The sequence below is a fragment of the Solea senegalensis genome, linkage group LG1 (assembly GCF_019176455.1).
Source record: "Solea senegalensis isolate Sse05_10M linkage group LG1, IFAPA_SoseM_1, whole genome shotgun sequence".
NCBI lineage: Eukaryota > Metazoa > Chordata > Actinopteri > Pleuronectiformes > Soleidae > Solea > Solea senegalensis.
Window position 1 is genome coordinate 16,690,623 of NC_058021.1, and position 19,125 is coordinate 16,709,747.

The 19,125-nt window shown below is 41.7% G+C and overlaps 2 protein-coding genes across 2 annotated transcripts; one reads left to right on the top strand and one right to left on the bottom strand.

The window, feature by feature from the left end:
- The first annotated feature begins 37 nt into the window (after positions 1 to 37).
- On the top strand, positions 38 to 14,380 carry mcoln3a (mucolipin TRP cation channel 3a). The gene is made up of 13 exons (XM_044041938.1): positions 38 to 896; positions 1,521 to 1,721; positions 1,826 to 1,993; positions 2,294 to 2,447; positions 2,753 to 2,834; positions 2,913 to 3,009; positions 3,100 to 3,199; positions 4,178 to 4,290; positions 11,683 to 11,832; positions 11,908 to 12,009; positions 12,193 to 12,315; positions 12,643 to 12,849; positions 14,025 to 14,380. The coding sequence occupies exons 2-13, from the start codon at positions 1,545 to 1,547 to the stop codon at positions 14,163 to 14,165; spliced, it is 1,614 nt and encodes a 537-aa protein (XP_043897873.1). The 5' UTR covers positions 38 to 896; positions 1,521 to 1,544; the 3' UTR covers positions 14,166 to 14,380.
- LOC122779511 (7-alpha-hydroxycholest-4-en-3-one 12-alpha-hydroxylase-like) lies at positions 6,392 to 8,255 on the bottom strand. The gene has a single exon (XM_044041950.1). It carries the CDS (start codon positions 8,203 to 8,205, stop codon positions 6,676 to 6,678), a length of 1,530 nt encoding a protein of 509 aa, XP_043897885.1. The 5' UTR covers positions 8,206 to 8,255; the 3' UTR covers positions 6,392 to 6,675.
- Positions 14,381 to 19,125: the final 4,745 nt, after the last annotated feature.

Here is a 19,125-nt window from a genome sequence, read left to right on the forward strand (position 1 = left end):
GAAGTCTCACACCCATCTCTGGGTCGATGACTTGTGCATGCACTGTCACTGTTCATTTTATTAGGTACACGTGAGAACAAGTGGCAGGATTTGCAGCTCGTCTGCTTCCAGGTTTGACGTGTTGTGCATTCAGAGAGTTCGTATTAAGTGGATATTTGAGTTACTGTCGCCTTTCTGTTTCCCTTAATCAGTGTGGCCGTTCTCCTTTGAGCATAAACACGGCAGTTTTGCTGGGGAAGCTGCTGCTCGTTGGATACATTTTCTACAGCGTTCTCTGAAAACACCTGGATACTCGCAGTCAATGCAATCACTTTTCTGCCCCATTCTGATGCTTAGTTTGAATTACAGCAAGTTGTCTTAAATGCAGTGAATTGAAGCCATGTGATTGGCTGATAAGATGTTTGTGGTAACAAGCGATTGAGCGAGTGAGGGTATTAATGCAAAGACTTGAGCTGATGCCTCTGTATGAAATAAGCAGTCTAATATGTTACATATAACATGACCTAATCCTACAAACCTTGACTTTCATGTACTTTTAGTGAAGTTGAATTCAAAATCAACTGAACTGCAAATGAACCATCAACCATAACAGTAATAACCATAAAGAAGAATTATAATCATTGGAGATACAGTAGTTTTCCACTGTAATAACACAACATGTTCATTTTGTCACATTTGATAAAGCTTATTGGAGCTGTGGAGGCCTGTGTAAAAAAAACTTTTAGTTGTGCATGTTCTCTAACTGGTAGCTCACTCTTTGTTTTGGAAAAACTGGAAATGCTTAAACTGACGCAGGGAGGGATGACAGTCATCGCGGCGAAGGCTGGTGACTGCACTGTCTCATCTTCACAGACGGCAGCAATGCCTCCGTCAGACTAGTGGCTCTGTGTCGGCAGGTAATTCATTTAATATATTCCTTTTTTTTTTTTTTTACTTATCCTCAAACCTTTGTTGTCTGTATTTTACATAAATTAGAAATGATGTATCCATATATGCAGTAATTATTATTATGTCTACAATGTAATTACATGCTGGGGTTTTTTGCCCAGTTAGGATTTAAACGTGTGCTATATTAAGTGGTTGAAGTCTGTTTATTTTCCCATCTCCTTTATGTTTACCATTTTGGTAACAATTTACAGTACAGTAGCAACATGGTAATAAACAATTGAAATTTGTGGTAATAAGGACATACCATTCTTTCGGTGATAACTGCTAGAATAAGGTCATATTACCATAATATCACTTCCCAATTACACAATAGTAACCATACTATTACAGCACTTATACCATATTGTTACTGTACTTACGTTTGCCACTGTATTCCTTTCTAAGAATACATCTTTGTGGTTTAGCTTACTTTACTGTGACACACATGTGAACACAGACAGAGTGAAGGCAGCGAGCGTGTGCAGGAGAACCAGTTTGATAGACATCAGAATGACTGGAATGAATGAAACACCCTCTCTTTTACCTCCATTTCTGTTCAACCGCTAACCAATAATGTGACAACACTACGGCAGTTGTATGTTGTGCACTTCAGTGTCATGGAGGACTCACAATCTCTGCTGAGCGCTCACACCCTGGAGTCAAAGGTGGTGGAGGACTTCAGGCGAAGGCTCAAGTACTTCTTCATGAACCCCTGTGAAAAATACAGAGCCAGGGGTCGCAAGCCGTGGAAACTGATGTTACAAATAGTCAAAATTGTCATCATCACAATCCAGGTATTGTACGAAATCCTTTGATGAGTATTTTTTACTTTTCAGTGCAGAGAGGTTGGATATCTCACTCTCTCATACGCACCTTATTGTCTCCCCTTTCTCATCAGTTAGTGACTTTTGGTCTGAGCAACGAAATGATGGTCACCTTCAAAGATGAAAATCTGATGGCCTTCAGACATCTCTTTCTGAAGGGATACAAAGATCACCGGCTTGGAAGCTACGCACTTTACACGAAAGCAGACGTGTACGATCACATCTACTACGTTGTCAACAGGGTACTGGAGTTCATATCTCAAACCAAATCAATAAGAACTAGTTGCAATGGCTAATTTTAGGTGACTTTTGTTGTTAGAATTCAGTCATACTCCAACTTTTTTTTGCAGGCATCTCCATTTACTAGCTCAATATCGATGTTATCTGCGTCTGCCTTGAAATAAAACAAATCACCGGGTGACACAAGTTCAAAATACTGCCACCGGCTAAGTCGTGTGGCACTGATAGACTGAATTATGAATCACCTGAGGATTTCATGGCAAAAAAAAACTAAAAAAAAAATGTCTTCTTCTTCTTTTCAGTACACGGGACTCCAAAACCTGACTGTAGGTAATCTTGCATATGGGAAGGTGGAGGGCAAGTACATGCCTTTGACTCTCTGCCAAGAATTGTACAGAAACAGCAGCATCAATCCTGGCAATGAGACCTTTGACATCGACCCACGTGTCGACAAAGGTACCACAGCACAAAACACAAGCCGTCACGCTTTCATATGAAGTCACATCCATGGAGCTTGTGCATTTATGTTGTGGACATTTATTTTTTTAAATACAAGATGTATTTGTAGAAGCTGATTCATGGCACAAATGGAACACAATCACGCCATGGATTTACTTGTGACTCGGTAGAAAAGAGGAACCGAGTTAGTAATATCAACGACAGCATGGCAGAAATGGAGGAATGAATGCGAAATAGTTCCTCTGAGGACTTGAAATGTAACTCCTTTTTCAAAATACGTGGTCTGTGTTTCCCTCTCGTAGACTGCATTTCCATATACCCTGTGCAGTCACTTGAAAACGGCAGCTTGGCCACACAGTTGGACTTCTCCTTAGACTTCAGAAGGTGACGGAACTGAAAACACTGGTCTCATACCTGCTGATCCAAGTACTGCTGCCTGCTAATATGTGCTTGTGTGTGTAGGCTGCTATCAGTGAACATCTACCTCACACTGAAAACCATCAATCTGCAGACTGTGCGGCATCACGAGCTACCAGACTGTTACGACTTCCATATAATGGTTGGTGACGAAGTTTGATAATTGCCACACACACACACACACACTGGAATTTAAGCTCATGAACATCATTTTCCATCCTTTGTGTCACAGATCATGTTCAACAATCACGCACACAGTGGGAAGATAAAGGTCCATGTTGAAAATGATGTCAGGATAAATGAATGCAGAGAATGGAGTGTGGAAGGCACTTGTGAGTTTTTACTAAAAGCTAAATGCTGCTTATATTTATGTCATTCATTGGAAAGGCCAGCAGGGGGCATAGTGGCATTCTTTTGTGACAATCTTGTGATCCACTGCAGCTTGTGATTTGTCCAAGTTTGCCTTCAGGTTTGAAGTTTTTTTTTTTACCCCTCAAAACCTTTGCAGTAGGGAGCTGTATCATTGTTCAGGGCTTGAATTGGGCTGGTTTTAAGTTTAACTCATAATTTGATGAAGTTATGTCAACATAAGAATAATAATAATAATAATGATAATGATGATAATAAGGCAAGGCAGCTTTATTTATATAGCACATTTTATGCACAAGGGCAACTCAATGTGCTTTACATTAAAACAAAATGCATTTAAAAGTCAAAAAACCTGACTCAATGATAATATGAATGAAACAGATGGACTAAAAGCGTCTGCTAAATGACATGTAATGTAATGTAACATATCTTTGTCACTTGGCATCAATCTGCAGGTGTTTACTGGTGATACCTTAGAGACATGATGGATTAGAGCCGTTATTTATCTCTCACTTCATACTATGAAATACCCCCGTTGGTACAGCTAAAACAAACTAAAACTATGTGTACTCAGAGTTATTCCAAAATAAGTGCCCTACAAGAAAAGAAGCCAATAAACAGAGGAATAAATAAATACAATCACAGCCATATCATGATCAAAATAAAACTGGGGCCCCAAGCTGAATTGGATTTGGGGGGCCCCCCATCCCATCAACTCAGTGGAGCAGGTGCTTAACTATTATTAATATGTATTATTGTATTATTGATGTAAATGTACTACAAAAATGAAACCAAATGACTTAAAACTCCACACTATTTAGATATCTACAGTATTAGGACCCCCTGGTGACCACTTATGATATCACTTATAGATCACTTATGCCTTGGCCCAGCTCTGCCAGTGTGCACCAACTAAACTCCAATCTGTGGCTTTCCTTCAGCTGGGAAGAACGATTATCTCCTCCTGGGGTTTGACTCTGTGGTTATCCTCGCCTGCTTCACGTCTCTCGTCCTCTGCACACGATCTGTCATCAATGGAATCCAACTCCAGTTTGTAAGTTCTAATATTATCTTCTAAAGTGTGATGCATTTATTTTAGACACGTCTCAGACAGTGTAGTCACTGGATCCTTCATTACACTCACCAAGTGCTTGTCTGTTGGATAAACAATTTGTTTTTATTATTATTATTATTATTTCATTGTAAACGTAAGAGGGCCTGGCCTCACTTTGAAATCTGAAAATCCTCTGAGGTCCACACTCCAACGTTTAGCACAAAAATGTTGACAGCATATGTCATGGATCTGTGCTGCGGACATGCAGGAAGTACTGAACTCATCTTTTTAATGAACTGATTCCAATGATTCAGTACACCGAAAAAGAGCTGACTTTGCTCGACACTAGTCTGTGTGAATGAAAATTATGTCACGTTAGTTTTGTGCAGCTATGACGACCCCCCCCACGTTGAAGAGGTACTAAAGTAATGGAAAACGACGTGGCTGATACCAAACCAAGTAGAGTAGACCCAAGTCGAGTCGAGTAGTGCTAGAACTGTATAATGGAAAAGCGCTATCGTAGAACAAACCTCTGTTCTTCAGAAAAGGTCCTTGCTTTACTGAGGCCACCATTTTGTGCCGCCATGTTTCCACAGATGCCCAAATGGACGCACCAGCCACAGTGGGCGTTTTGGCATTTGGCAGAGACTTTACTGTATTCTCGCCATTATGTCAGTAATTCTTACTATACAAGTCCTTTAATATTTGTTTTACATTAAAAACATTCTTTAAATATGAGGGTTGACGAGGAGGTTTGGGGTGGCATTTTGTCGTTCTGTTAATAATACAATCAGCATTCATTTGCTGTGCACTCTCAAACCAGGGACATATCAGAACAGAACAGATTACTTTTGTAGTAAGATGTGTGACAGGTGTGTACAAAAATACAGGACCCAAATGCAGATTAAAAACATTAACTTTAGTTTAATAGAGTTGTTGTTATTATTATTATTATTATTATTATAAAAGGAATCTTTAAAGCAAAAATGGAAAGAGTAATAATGAAAATGTGACATACGCTAGCAAATGCCTGTTTGTTTTGCACCGTGGGTCTGAGAGGACTGCAATTTCTCTCAGGAGGACTGCAATTTCATGTGTGCTGTATGTCGTGCATATAGTATATTTTACATATAAAACTGACTTGACTTGACTTGACAAATAGGCCAACACACTGAATCAACACAAACACCTGGGGGGCACGGAGACTAAATACAGGGAGGCTAGGAAAATCAAACACAGGTGAGACAAACAAGACATAGGTGAAATACCTTAGGGCGGGGCAAACAATAAGGGAAGACACACACAAAAAAGGGCAAGTCACTATGTGTTTGTGTATTGTATATAGACCTTTAAATACATTAAAGGGGACATATTATACCCTATTTCCCCCATTAAAATAGTTCCCTGGTGTCTGATGTCTGATGTCTGTGACATGCTTTGGTCAAAATACCATAAGGATGAAGCACCATAGCAGTTCAATAACCCTGCTAAACCCGCCCCTTTCAGAACACTCGGTTTTCGTACATGGTCCCTTTATATGCAAATGAGACACAGGCAAACACACACCCACTTCTCCCAGGGGGTTTCTGATTTGTCCTTGTTACTGCTCACTCGCTCAACGCTCCATTCCTCTCCCCCTCCCTCCACTAGTTCTCTGACAATATCAACATGGCAGCGTGCACGGAAAACAGCGAGAGTGCCGTCACAGGAAGAGACGTCCGACACAAGGATCGAGCCGAACAGTGCCGAACTGTAAATCAGTTAAAAACACTATTTGTGATAGACATCATATAAGTGCACTTCACCAATGCAAGGAAACAGTTGTCTCAAGGTGGCTCTTGGGTGAAGAAGTTTAGCTTCTTCCTTCTGGATTAGTAATACATGCTAACTTTACTAGCTGGTGTTGAGCTGATACGGTGCTTTGTTTTGGTTTAGGCAAGAAAATGTAACTTGGTAAACACTGGCAGAGAAGAGCGGCTGCTTCTGGTGAAATTAAAACTTTAGTAAGTGATATTAAATATAACCTTGCCCTCGCTGCTTTTGGTGAAGAGTTTTTTTTGAGTGCGAACTTTATCAAACAAACAAACAAACAAATAAATCATAATCAAAAACATTTCAGATCGATGTGATTTAATAGAATTAAGGAATATGAACTCACCATGTTCAACTTCACAACAAATGCTGAACAAACGACTTGTGTTGGTAACAGTACACAAAGAGACAAACAAAATACATGTATGTATATATAAGTGTATATAGAGTAAATTGCATATTAAACCCACGCCCATCATATCATCACATCAAAGACAAAACTTCACTCCTGAATCTTTTTGTTTCCTAATTATCAACTATAAGCTTTACAAATCCGAGAAATAAGACGCTGTTTTATTGTCTGAATCTGTATTGAAACTGAACGTCATTCGCAGGCTGCATGGAGCCAATGCCCAATCTGGTAAACTCAGGTATCTTCTCATCTGGATTCTTCAGCTCAAACTCAAAGTAGACCAACATGAGGAAGACAAACTGCTTAATCTGACTCCAGGCATAGAAACGCCCAGGACACATTGAGATACCACTACCAAAGGGCATGTTGTAGTACTTCATCTTCTTCCCCTGCTTGTAGAAATCTGTTTTCTTGCTCCCGTCTGGATTGAGAAAGCGGTCATATTTAAATGAACATGGGTCAGGGTGGATCTCTGGGTCCATTTGAACTGCACTGTAAGGGAATATTGCCACTTTGTCACCTTTGCGAATGAAATATTCACGACCATCTGCCATCTTGAAAGTCGTGTCCTGAAGCACATCTCTGGGGAGGAGGGGTGCAGCAGTGAGTCGGAGACTCTCTTCCAGAGCACTGTCCAGGATGGATGCCTTATTCAGCATGTCATCAGTCAGGTCGACTAAAGGACCACCACGTCGGACTTCCTGTCCTGATTCCTTCACAACCCTATCTACCTCTTCCTTTACTGCTGCCATGGCCTCTGGGTGTTTCATGAGAAAGAAGAGCAGCCAGAAGGAGGCGGGCCCTGGATTACCCTGAGACGCCCAAAGAAGCACAAACATGTACCTGTCAATCATTGACTCCTTCATACCCATATCATTTCTAAACTGCTGTATGTCCCATATCCAACGGCTCAGGTTGTCCTTGTTCTTCAACTTCTTCACTGACAGAGCGTTCCAGAAAAGTTCCTTCAGCCTCTGTGTCTCAAATTTGTCTTTCGGTGTTTGCAATTTGAGGATCTCGTCAGGGAAGAGATGGTCATATTTACGCCACTCATAGAATAAGGTCTCCATCTCAGCTCTATCTTTCTCTTTCGCTTTCTCTTCACTTCCCTCTGACTCAGGTGGTGTATTGCCAAACATAGACAAGTAGCCGGCCCCAAAATTGATATTGCAGCTGTACATAAAGAGTCCATCCTCTATCCAGGTGCTTTTGTCTGCAACTGCATTGATTCTGTGCAACATCAGATTCTGAAAATGAGCCATCATAGCTTGTATCATTACCTTCAGGCCATCTCCCTTGAGATACTTGTTGCTGGAGATCTGGACAATGTGGTGCTGATCCTCTTGAGGTTCATAATCAAACACTCTGTACAGAATATGCCTTGCAAGCTTCTTGAAGTCAAATTTTGCTCTACTGTCCTTTTCAAATTGTCCAAACGATAGAGAATCCTGTATGAATGTGATATAAAACCCTCCCAGCTGTACTGTGAATACATCGCCATGCTTTTGCTTCATCCTCTCGAGAAATTTCAGTGTGTTGCTGCGAAACTCCAAGACATGACCCAGCCAAGGGATGAGCCCCTTATCCAAAGGGGGCTCTCCTGGCTGCCGCCTTCGAAACACCCCAAGAAGGTAAAGTCCTCCGATCAGAGAGGCAAGAAAGCCAAGTAGGATAGTGAGCAGGAGTCCCATGACTGATTACAACTATGACACACTGATATGTAGACTATGGAGTAAAGCTCCACATCCTGTCGAATATAAATACTTCATGCTCCTCCTTTTTGTGTGACATCATTTTTAGGGAAATTCATTAACTATGTAAACCTGACTAAATGTGCAAGGACAGAGTTGCCTCTTTTTAAATGAGAGAGAACAGAAAAAAAACAGCTTCAAAAGAGAAATAAAAAACAACAACACAAATTTGATATAATTCACACTGACTTAATATGAACAATGAAACACTTACAATCATATAACCACCACTTAACCTTTTTATGTCAGGATGTCAATTAGTTGATCAGCTGTTTTCATGACAAAGTGTATGTGTATTTAAAAACAAACAAACAAGCAATACAATAACATTCCACTACAAGTTGGTTGCACTGGGGAAGAAGCTGTCCCTGAGTCTATTGTTCTTTGCTTTGATGTTTCTGTACCGCTTTCCTGATGGAAGCGGTACAAACAGTACATAGCCCGGGTGTGTGGAATCTGTAGCTATGCGTCTGGCCCTTCTCCGGACTCGGCAGTGTAAACTGAGTCCAGATCAGGTAGACGGCATCCCACAATCCCCTGTGCTGTCCTCACCACCCGGGCTAGGTTCTTCCTGTCCTGTGCAGTGCAGTTGCCATACCACACTGTCATGCTGAGACACAGGATGCTCTCTACAGTGGCTCTGTAGAAGTTTATGAGCAGTTGGGAAGAGAGCCCAGACCTCTTCAACTTCCTGAGAAAGAAGAGCCGTTGTTGAGCCTTCTTCACCAGGTGTGAAGTGTTCACAGACCAGGAGAGGTCGGAGGAAATGTGGATGCCCAGGAACTTTATGCTGTCTACACGCGCCACCTCCTTTCCATGTATGCTGAGCGGAGCGTGTACAGTCTTCCTGGACCTCCTGTAGTCCACTATGACCTCCTTGGTCTTATCGGTGTTTAGAACAAGGTTGTTCCCAGAGCACCACTGGGTCAGGTTCTGGACCTCTCCTCTGTAGTGGGTCTCGTCGTTGTTGGAGATGAGACCCATGATGGTGGTGTCATCTGCAAACTTCACAACCATATTTGTGGAGTGGATGGCAGAGCAGTCGTGTGTGAAGAGGGTGAAGAGGACAGGGCTGAGCACACAGCCTTGCGGTGTGCCAGTGTTGAGGGTTAGTGGAGCAGACGTGGACTCCCCTATCCTCACCACCTGTGGCCTGTTGGTGAGAAAGTCGCTGATCCAGGAGCAGAGAGATGTTGACAGACCCAGGTTGTAGAGTTTCAGGGCCAGCATGTCCGGGAGGACGGTGTTGAAGGCTGAGCTGAAGTCCACAAATAGCATCCTAACATAGGTGTCGGGATGCTGCAGGTGAGTCTGGGCCGTATGAAGTGCTAACGAGACAGCATCCTCCTTAGAACGGTTCTCCCTGTAGGCGAACTGCTGGCCGTCTAGCCCAGCAGGGATGGCGTCCTTGATGTACTTCAGGAGGATCTTCTCGAAGCACTTCATGATGACTGGGGTCAGAGCGACAGGGCGGTAATCATTGAGGCAGGTGACGGTTCTTTTTTTCGGCACAGGCACAATGATGGAGGACTTCAGGCACACAGCCGCATAGACAGGTTGAATATGTCCAGAAAAACTCCTGCTAGTTGTTCAGCACATAATTTCAGGGTCCGACCTGACACCTTATCTGGACCTGCTGCCTTTCTGATGTTGATCTTCCTCAAGACGGATGTCACCTGGTGCAGCTGCAGGACGAGAGGCTGATGCTGTACCTCTGTCTGAGGAAGATGTACAGTCCTTCTGCTGCTTGGAGAGTCAAAGCGTGCGAAGAAGCTGTTTAAGGTGTCAGGCAGAGTGGGGTCCTGGCTGACCTGCTGGCCGCTTTGCTTATAGTCCGTGATGGTCCTGATGCCTTTCCACATACTACGTGGGTTGTTGTCAGTGAAGTGCTCCTCAATGCGCTGCTTGTAACGGTGTTTTGCCAGCTGGATGCCCTTTTTCAGTTCTTTCCGGGCCCTGCTATACGCCAGCCTTTCCCCCGACCTATACGCTGTATTCCGGGCTTTTAGCAGGTTCCTCACTGTGCTGTCCATCCAAGGTTTTTGGTTAGGAAAAACCGTGATTGTCTTCATGGGTAGGACAGCATCAGTGCAGAAGTGAACATAGGACAGCACAGATGACGTGTATTCCTCTAGGTCAGCGCCTTGCTTAAACACTCCCCAGTCTGTGTTCTCAAAACAATCCTGTAAGGCTGAGGAAGCCTCCTCAGTCCAAACCTGAACGGTTCTGGTGGTGGGCTTGGTCCTACAGATCAGAGGTCTGTATGTAAGGATCAGTTCCATAGAGATGTGATCCGACATGCCGAGGTGAGGAGCTGCTGTAGCCTTGTATACCCCTCGGATGTTGCAGTAAACCTGGTCCAGGTTTTATGGTCTCTGGTTGGAAAGTTTATGAATTTGTAGAACTTGGGGAGAACAGCTTTCAATTCCACATGGTTAAAGTCCCCCGCCACGATCACAGCCGCCTCTGGATTAGCGTTCATCTGGTTGCTAATCAGGCAGTACAGCTCCTCCAGTGCTAATTTAGCATTAGCTCGCAGTGGTATGTAGGCTGCTATGATCATGACAGAGGTGAGTTCTCTAACCAGTTTAAAAGGTCTGCACTTCACTGCCAGATATTCCAAATCGGGGGAGCAGAAAGTTCCAATTATGCTCGTGGCTGTACACCACGAGTTGTGAATGTACAGTGCCAAACCTCCGCCTTTGGTCTTGCCTGAAGCTGCAGTCCTGTCGGCTCGGAACAGAGAGCGCCCTGCCAGCTCCACCGCTGCATCGGGGATGTTATTGTCCAGCCAGGTCTCGGTGAAAATCGCCACACAGCTGTTAGTCTTCCGTGAGACGATTCTCAGTCGAATCTCGTCCAGTTTGTTGGTGAGTGACCTGACGTTCGTGAGGAGGAGACTGGGCAGTGCCGCTTTTGTTTACGTTGTCTCCTCCGTCTCCTGGGCCATAGAGGGGGGATGATGAGAGCCTCTATCGTCCGCTGTAGTTCGGGTGGGATAAAATCTGGCTTTGGAGGTGGGTAAAGACCGGAGTTTTTCCCCAAATCCCACAGTTCAGCCCTACTCTACTGGGTTAGGGCTTCAAGTTTCCGGATAAAAAGTGTAAACACGAACAAAAACACGAAAACAAACCTAAAAAGCCTTGAGCCTCGAGCCGCTGCGTGCACCCACGCTGCCATGTTCTCCATCTACCCGCCATGTTCTCCATCTACCTGTGTAAACATGTTTACAATGCTGTGTAAACATACATTTACACAGCATTTAGATTTTTATGTTCAGAGAATAAAATGTACAGAAAATATGAAAGAGAACTTTTTTTAATGGTTCATGTCCAAAGAAAATCCAACCGCGATATATGAGAATAATTCCTTGGTTTGAGTGTGTTGGATTGACTTGCCCTGAGTGTTCTTACACAGGAATTCAACACCTTCTTCAATGTGTACTACAACAAAGCTGTCACGTGGACAGACCGCATGGAGTTTGTGAATGGCTGGTATATCCTCATCATTGTCAGTGACACATTGTCCATCGCTGGATCAGCCCTCAAAATTGGAATACAAACAAAGGTTTGTTATTTTTTCCATATTATTCACTGCAATTTGATTTGAGGAAACTGGGAATTTTATTTCTGTCTCTTACAGTTCCTGACAAACTATGACGTGTGCAGTATCTTGCTGGGAACAGCCACGATGCTGGTCTGGGTCGGTGTGATTCGTTACCTTGGTTTCTTCAAGAAGTATAATGTGAGAACTTCAGTGTGTCTCTCACACACACACACACACACACACATGCAAATGACTACATACATACACTAATATGCAAATCAGCACATATGCAAATAACTAAATACATAGTTTAGTTATTTGCATATGTGCAAAAAAAAGAAAAACCCAAACCAAAAACTGACAATAGTTGTTTCTTCCTAGATCTTAATCCTAACCCTCAGAGCAGCGTTCCCAAACGTAATCCGGTTCTGCTGCTGTGCGGCCATGATCTACCTGGGATACTGCTTCTGTGGTTGGATTGTGCTTGGGCCTTATCATGACAAAGTACGGAAGTCATAACTGATGCTAAGAGTCATTGTTGCATTATGCATTTTACTTTAGTATAGTACAGATCAGTGTTTCCCTACCCTGGTCATCTGGGAACACTGCCCTGCTCCAACACACCTGATTCAAATGGTCAGCTCGTCAGCTAGCTCTGCAGGAGCCTGATAACGAGTTTACCTGAATCAGGTGTGTTGGAGTGGGGCAACACCTAAAACATGCACAGGAATTGGGAAACACTGGTATAATAAATGATAGCATATTATATATTCTCTGTCACTGAACGATAAAAACTAAATTTGTCAAAATTTGTTTACGGACATTTGAAAGTTCCGGACGTTTGACAGGGTCACAGAGTGTCTCTTCTCTCTCATTAATGGGGACGACATGTACGCTACCTTCCTGCACATGAGGGACAAGAGCTACATGGTGTGGCTTTTCAGCAGAGTCTACCTCTACTCCTTCATCTCTCTCTTCATCTACATGGTGCTCAGCCTCTTCATCGCACTCATCACTGACACCTACGAGACCATCAAGGTCAGTCTGTGTCACCAGACACACAGACAGATACACAGACATCATCATCATTTCCTATTTATTTATGAAAACAGCTCTGAAAAGTAAATAAAAATTATATTAATTTATTCTATATAAATAATGAATGTATATATATATAGTCTCAGTAGTATATTTAGTCTAAGTAGTCCAGTCCACTTTATTTATATAGCACATATAGCACACTTAGCATACTTTTTACTCTGTGCATTTAAAAGAGACGCCTGATCTCACTAGATTCCTTGATTGTGTAGACATGATAAAAGACTGCATGGCTGAAAACTTTCTTCAGCTAAACTCGGATGAGACCAGGAAATAACCAGACAACCAAATGAAATAACCAGAAACAATGAGTTGTAGCTAAATTAAGTTTTATTTTCAGAAACTTAAAGTAGCGCTGCTCAACAGCTCACACAACGACCGGGGGAGGAGGGGCCGCAGTTGTGCCAAATGAACAAAATGAACAAAACAAAAGCAAACCCTAACTAACTTTTGTTTCAGACAGTAAAATCATAAGCAAAAAGGCCTAACTGTCTGACTACAAAAACAGCTACAGGGATGGCACAACCAATAACCTAATGTGACCGACAGAAAACAAACTATGTGGGTGTAAAATGTGCAGAGTACCCCAGACTTACCTGGCTGGAGCCCAACTCCCATCATTTACAATGACAAAAAAAGGACTGCAGGCGAATTGTAAGCAACACAGAGCAGATCTTAGCCATGTGTGGCATCAAAGAACCAGAGCAGAGTGAGTGAGTGAGTGAGTGGAGCTGGTTCTGCTAATTGGCCAGTTCCAAGCAAAGAGAGCAGCAGAAACCAGATCCTACATGTACAGCACGTTACAATAGTCACAGTAACCTCAGTTTTATCTTCATTCAAATTTAAAAAGTTAAAAGCCATCCAGTCCTTCATGTATTAATAGGTTAAGGTTCTGTTTCAGTGCTGTTGAAAACAGATGAGTCAGCGAGACAGCTAGTGAAGATAGCATGTGTTGTATTTTTAAATGTATTATTTCATTGTGCATATAGTCTGCCAATTTTGCCAACTTTGAACTCTTTCTGCATTTATTCAATTCCCCTCGACCACAGAAAAAAAAAAAGTGTCTTGAAATGCTGTTTGACTGGCCTCCTCACTGTGAAACGCTTCTATCCCAGCATCACCAGCAAGACAAGGTGCCCGTGTCCCAGCTTCAGGCCTTCATAGCAGAGTGCAGGGACCAGCCCGAGTCTGGAAGATACCAGACTGATGAGGAGTCAGCATCGTGCTGCCTCTCACCAAGCTGTTGCTGTGGATGACGTGAGGACTGGTAGCAGGTGCTTTTATTTGCACATAAAGGAGGCTTTGTTTGACCCACAGGAAACTGCTGAAGTGAAACGGCTGTATAGCCACCTTCATATTCCTCATGGCATCACTCTCTGTGTCAGTATACATTGATTTCTTCTTCAATTCCATGATGGATAACTTTCCCTTTAACCCTTAGAACACAGAGCATTTTGGCTGCTTTTTTCCCCATTACTATGTTTTAACATACAGTAAATACAGAGGCTATAGGAATGTGCAATATAGAGTGTCTTATATCCTTTTTTCCAAAAAGTACACAAAGTGTTTAAAGTCGGATTGAATTTGTGAAATTTGGACATATGTCACAGTTCACTTGGCTCGTGTTTTATGAACAAAAATAAAATAAACTATTTCGTGACTTTAATTATTGCTACTTTATATCACAAACATTTGATGTGAAAATAATTACAAATTTGACTCAACAACACATAAGAATGTCCATTCGGTCCATATAAGGAGTTGCGTATTATTCCCACGGTAAATTACCAAAGGTACCATTTTCAAAATCAACCTTGCCCTACAGCATATTGTATAGTATTGTTATTTAAAAACAATTAAATAAATAAATAAATAAAATGTACAATAAAGTAATTTGACATTGGTTGCTATTCATCTTTTGTTTGTGTAACGTAAATGACAAATTAAATGTGTTAGATAGATAGATAGATAGATGGATAGATAGATGCTGATACAAAATGACACAAACGCAAGATGTTTATCTAACAATCAGAGTGCATAAATAAATTAAATAACCAGGCTCAAACATTTTAACTGTTTGCAAATGGGCGCTCCCAGTGGAGACTGTTGTCAGGCTTGTTTTGTCATGTTCTGCAATGTAATGTGCTGTGTGGCTTGGAAAACACCATCTTCGAGCATAAAAGTTATCCTTACCTGCTTTGCATGAGACACAAGGCCGTCTGTTGCTCCCTGGAGGGGCTTTTTTTTTTTTTTTCCTGTGTAATGATAATGGTTTGAAAGAGAGGGGAAATACAGGCTCCAATATCTGCGTGACTGCTGTTGCATCCCAGCACTTTCTGGGGGAGAGTTACATCAGAAAGATGCCCTTTAAATGTCAGGTGTTAAAAGGTCAGACGGTACATGGATCAGCCTGTTTGGAAAATAAAAAGTTGGTAAATGGCTGTAAGTGACGCACAAGAACATCCTTCGAACTTGCAGCTTATGCTGAATCCGCGGCGAGATGCTCAGACAAAGCCAGTGTACTGACTTGTAAGGCTCTGCGGGGAATGAAATGATGTAATGCAGTGGATTTGTGATTCCTGCCTGTGGTACAAAGTCAAAGCTGCTCGCGCATAACAGGTTTGTCTCTGACTCCCTGTGTTGGGCAAAAGTCTGACTTCCCCTGGGGAATCATTTAAACATTTTACTCTCACGTGAACATAATAATTAATATGATTTGAAGGTATTTTCACATGGTTCACATTCACATTCTGTGGGATTGGGGATGAGAAAAGGCAAGTGTCTAACAAGCTGAGATCCTTTCCAAGTCCACCAGCTGCCTGTTGCACTGCACTGTATATCCAATGTTTCTCTTACCCAACATGGTTCTGCAAATTCCTCTTGCCACAGCTTTAGGGAGACTATTTTTCCACTCCATAACCACGGCAGTCTGTGATTTCCAGTGAATGCACCGAGCTCACGCTTGTTCAATCTTCATTTGGCTTAGCTGGAACCGACCCAACCTGGCTCTATAACCTCTGTTAGATAAGAAGGAAGACCTTCCTCACGCAGCCTCTTGTTCTTACAGGTTATAATGACAAGTTCCATTGTTCTTTGATGTGGATAACAGAAGATATGTATATATATATATATTTTTTTTATCTTGGCAACTATTTCAAAGACACCTGCAGTGTTCATCCGGAGAGGAATGTTGCTGCGGGCATTGTACAAGATTTTGTTTTGCTTTCTTGTTTTTAGTGTGTGTGCGCGTTTCTCATTCAGACCAAATGGACGAAACCTGAAGGAAGTTTCAAACATTCCAGGAGACTCTTCTTCTCATGTTCCCTTTGAAATACTGAAGTAACAGAAAATAACAGATCTCATCAGGTGACGGAAATGAACTTCATCTGTCAATTTAAATAGTAGCGAGGTTAAAGAATACAACCAGCAATCACAGACAATGGGCAACAGACTAAGCGTGGATTTGTCTGTAACGGAGAGTCAGTTGGTGAGAGAGTCAGTAGCTTCTCTTCAACATTTATATCAGAGCTGGTGGTGTCCTGATGTTTGTGTGTGTGTGTGTGTGACTGCTCTCACATGTATGGAGCTGTTGATGTACTACTACTGCTTTATCCTCCACATGAGGATCGAGGGGGCCGCTGGTGCCAATCCCAGCTTCCATGGAGTGAGAGGCGGGGTACACCCAGGACGGGTCAGCCGTCCATCACAGAGACAACAACCTCCACTTACACAATTACACAAACCTCTGCATGATTTTGGACTGTGGGAGGAAACGAGAACATGCACACTGTGCAGGAAGGCCCTTGTTCTGTCAATGTAAGACATGACGTGTTCACACTATATCTGCTTCCCCTGGGTTCTATCTCTACCACTCCCTCACGGTCCCTAAGATCAGCTGATCCGCCGCTCTTGGTCATCCCCATAACAGGCCTCATCACTTCTCGTTTTTAAGTCTCTCTCTTCTCTATTGGCATTCGATGGAACTTTTCTCATTTACCCAGGATTTTGAAAAACCTCTGCACGTCTCTACCAAAATAACCCGGGGGAAAACTTTCCCCTCATCCCCACCCACTTATTTTGTAGTGGATATTTTGTAGTGGGTATACGCCGTATACCTGAGTTTCACATAGACCAGTTTACCAGTGGAAACTAAAACCACAAAAATGTTGCAATGATAAAATGTCCCCCACTGATTTTTTTTTTGTAGCACACGTGGCTTTTTCTTCATGACGCTCTTCACTGTTTTCATCTCAGATATGGACTATTTGTTCTGGGCGGTTCTTGTGTAAGGTGTCATATCCCTGTTTTGTGAGCTTTTACATTTAAAAATGTTTAATTTAATCGAATTTTCTTTAATTAGAATTGGCAATTTGTTCGACATTAAAAAAAAATTTGTTGTCACAATTCAGTGTGTGGCCCTTTGCTTGATCGTTTTAAATGCATTGCAAGCAATATTTAATTGATATTTATAACTATAGGAATAAATATGACACAATCTCTGTAGAAGAACAATTGAATGCTTCATTCAAAGTGAGTCTGTGTGTGTATTTGTCTCAGCCATGTGCTTGCATCATGGTAAGAAGAGTGAGTTGTGCTTCTGCTTCATGATTATAAGAACAGGAGAATGAAAATGGCATGGTTAAATGGTGGTGAAAGCCCTGGCAGAGAGGAATTGAATGGAAATTAGACAGGGTGGTTCTTGGCTCAATGAGCGAGAGAAGAAGGGGGGGAATTTCTTGGCTTATGGGAGGACGCTGGGAGAAACATTCCTGTCATAGTTCCGGGACACCTCTTCAGAGGGTATAAAAAGGAGATGGGGAGAGCGAGCACTCTCCAACTCATAGTGAGGTCTAAAATGTCATAGGTTAGAATGTAATACAAAATGTTACACTTTAGTATGTCATCCAAAATATGAAAAAAGTCACAGGTTAGTATGTCATTCAAAATGTGACAAAAGAGTCATCGTTTAGTATGTTGTCCAAAACATGACCAAAATGTCATTCTTTAGTATGTCGTCCTAAATTTGACAAAGAAAAAAAGAGTCATAGGTTAGTATGTCATACAAAATGTTATACTTTAAGTGTGTCGTCCAAAATATGAAAAAAAAGTCATAGGTTAGTATGTTGTCCAAAATATGACCAAAATGTCATACTTTAGTATGTCGTCCAAAATTTGAAAAAAATGTCATAGTTTAGTATGTCGTCCAAAATTTGACCCAAAATTCCTATAGGTTAGTATGCTTGCCTCAAAAAATGTGATAAAAAGGAGTCATGCTTTGCATACTCGGCCCAAATGTGACCAAATGTCATGAATATGATGTCTTCCAAAATATGGGAAAAAAAAATTGTCATGTAGGGTTAGTAGGTCTTTCAAAATTTTTTAAAAAGTCATAGGTAGGTATGTCAGCCCAAAATTTGAAAAATGTCGTCCAAAATGTGACAAAAAAGTCATAGTTTAGTATGTTGTCCAAAATGTGGTCAAAATATCATAGGATAGTATGTCGTCCAAAAATTGATAAATATGTCATAGGTTAGTATGTTGTCCAAAATTTGACAAAAAAGTCATAATTTAGTATGTCGTCCAAAATGTGACTAAAAAGTCATAGGTTAGTATGTCGTGCGAAATGTGACTAAAAGGTCATAGTTTAGTATGTCGCCCAAAATGTGGCAAAAATGTCATAAACAGTGCCGCCCCAAAGCCCTGACAAAAAAGTCATAGTTTAGTATGTCGTCCAACATTTGACAAAAATGTCACAGATTAGGATGTCATCCAAAATATGAAAAAAAATGTCAAAGTATATTGTCCAAGATTTGACCAAAATGTCATAGGTTAGTATGTCGTCCAAAATGTGATAAAAGAGTCATAGTTTAGTATGTCGCCCGCAATTGACAAAAAAGTCATAGCTTAGTATGCCCAAATTTGACAAAAAGTCATAGTTTAGTATGTCGCCCAAATGTGGTCAAAATTTCGGCAGGTTAGTATGTCGCCCCAAATTTGACAAAGTTTTGTAAGCGGCATGCCGCTCCAAAGGCGAAAAAGCGCGTTAGTATGTCGCCCAAAATTGAAAATGCTCATAGCCATTTAAAGCCGCCCAAAATTTGACCAAAATGTCGCTACCAGTATATCGTCCAAAATTTGGAAAAAGTCATAGTTCACTATGTCAAGCCCAAATATTTGGATAAAACACAGATTAGATGTTTCATCCAAAATATGGAA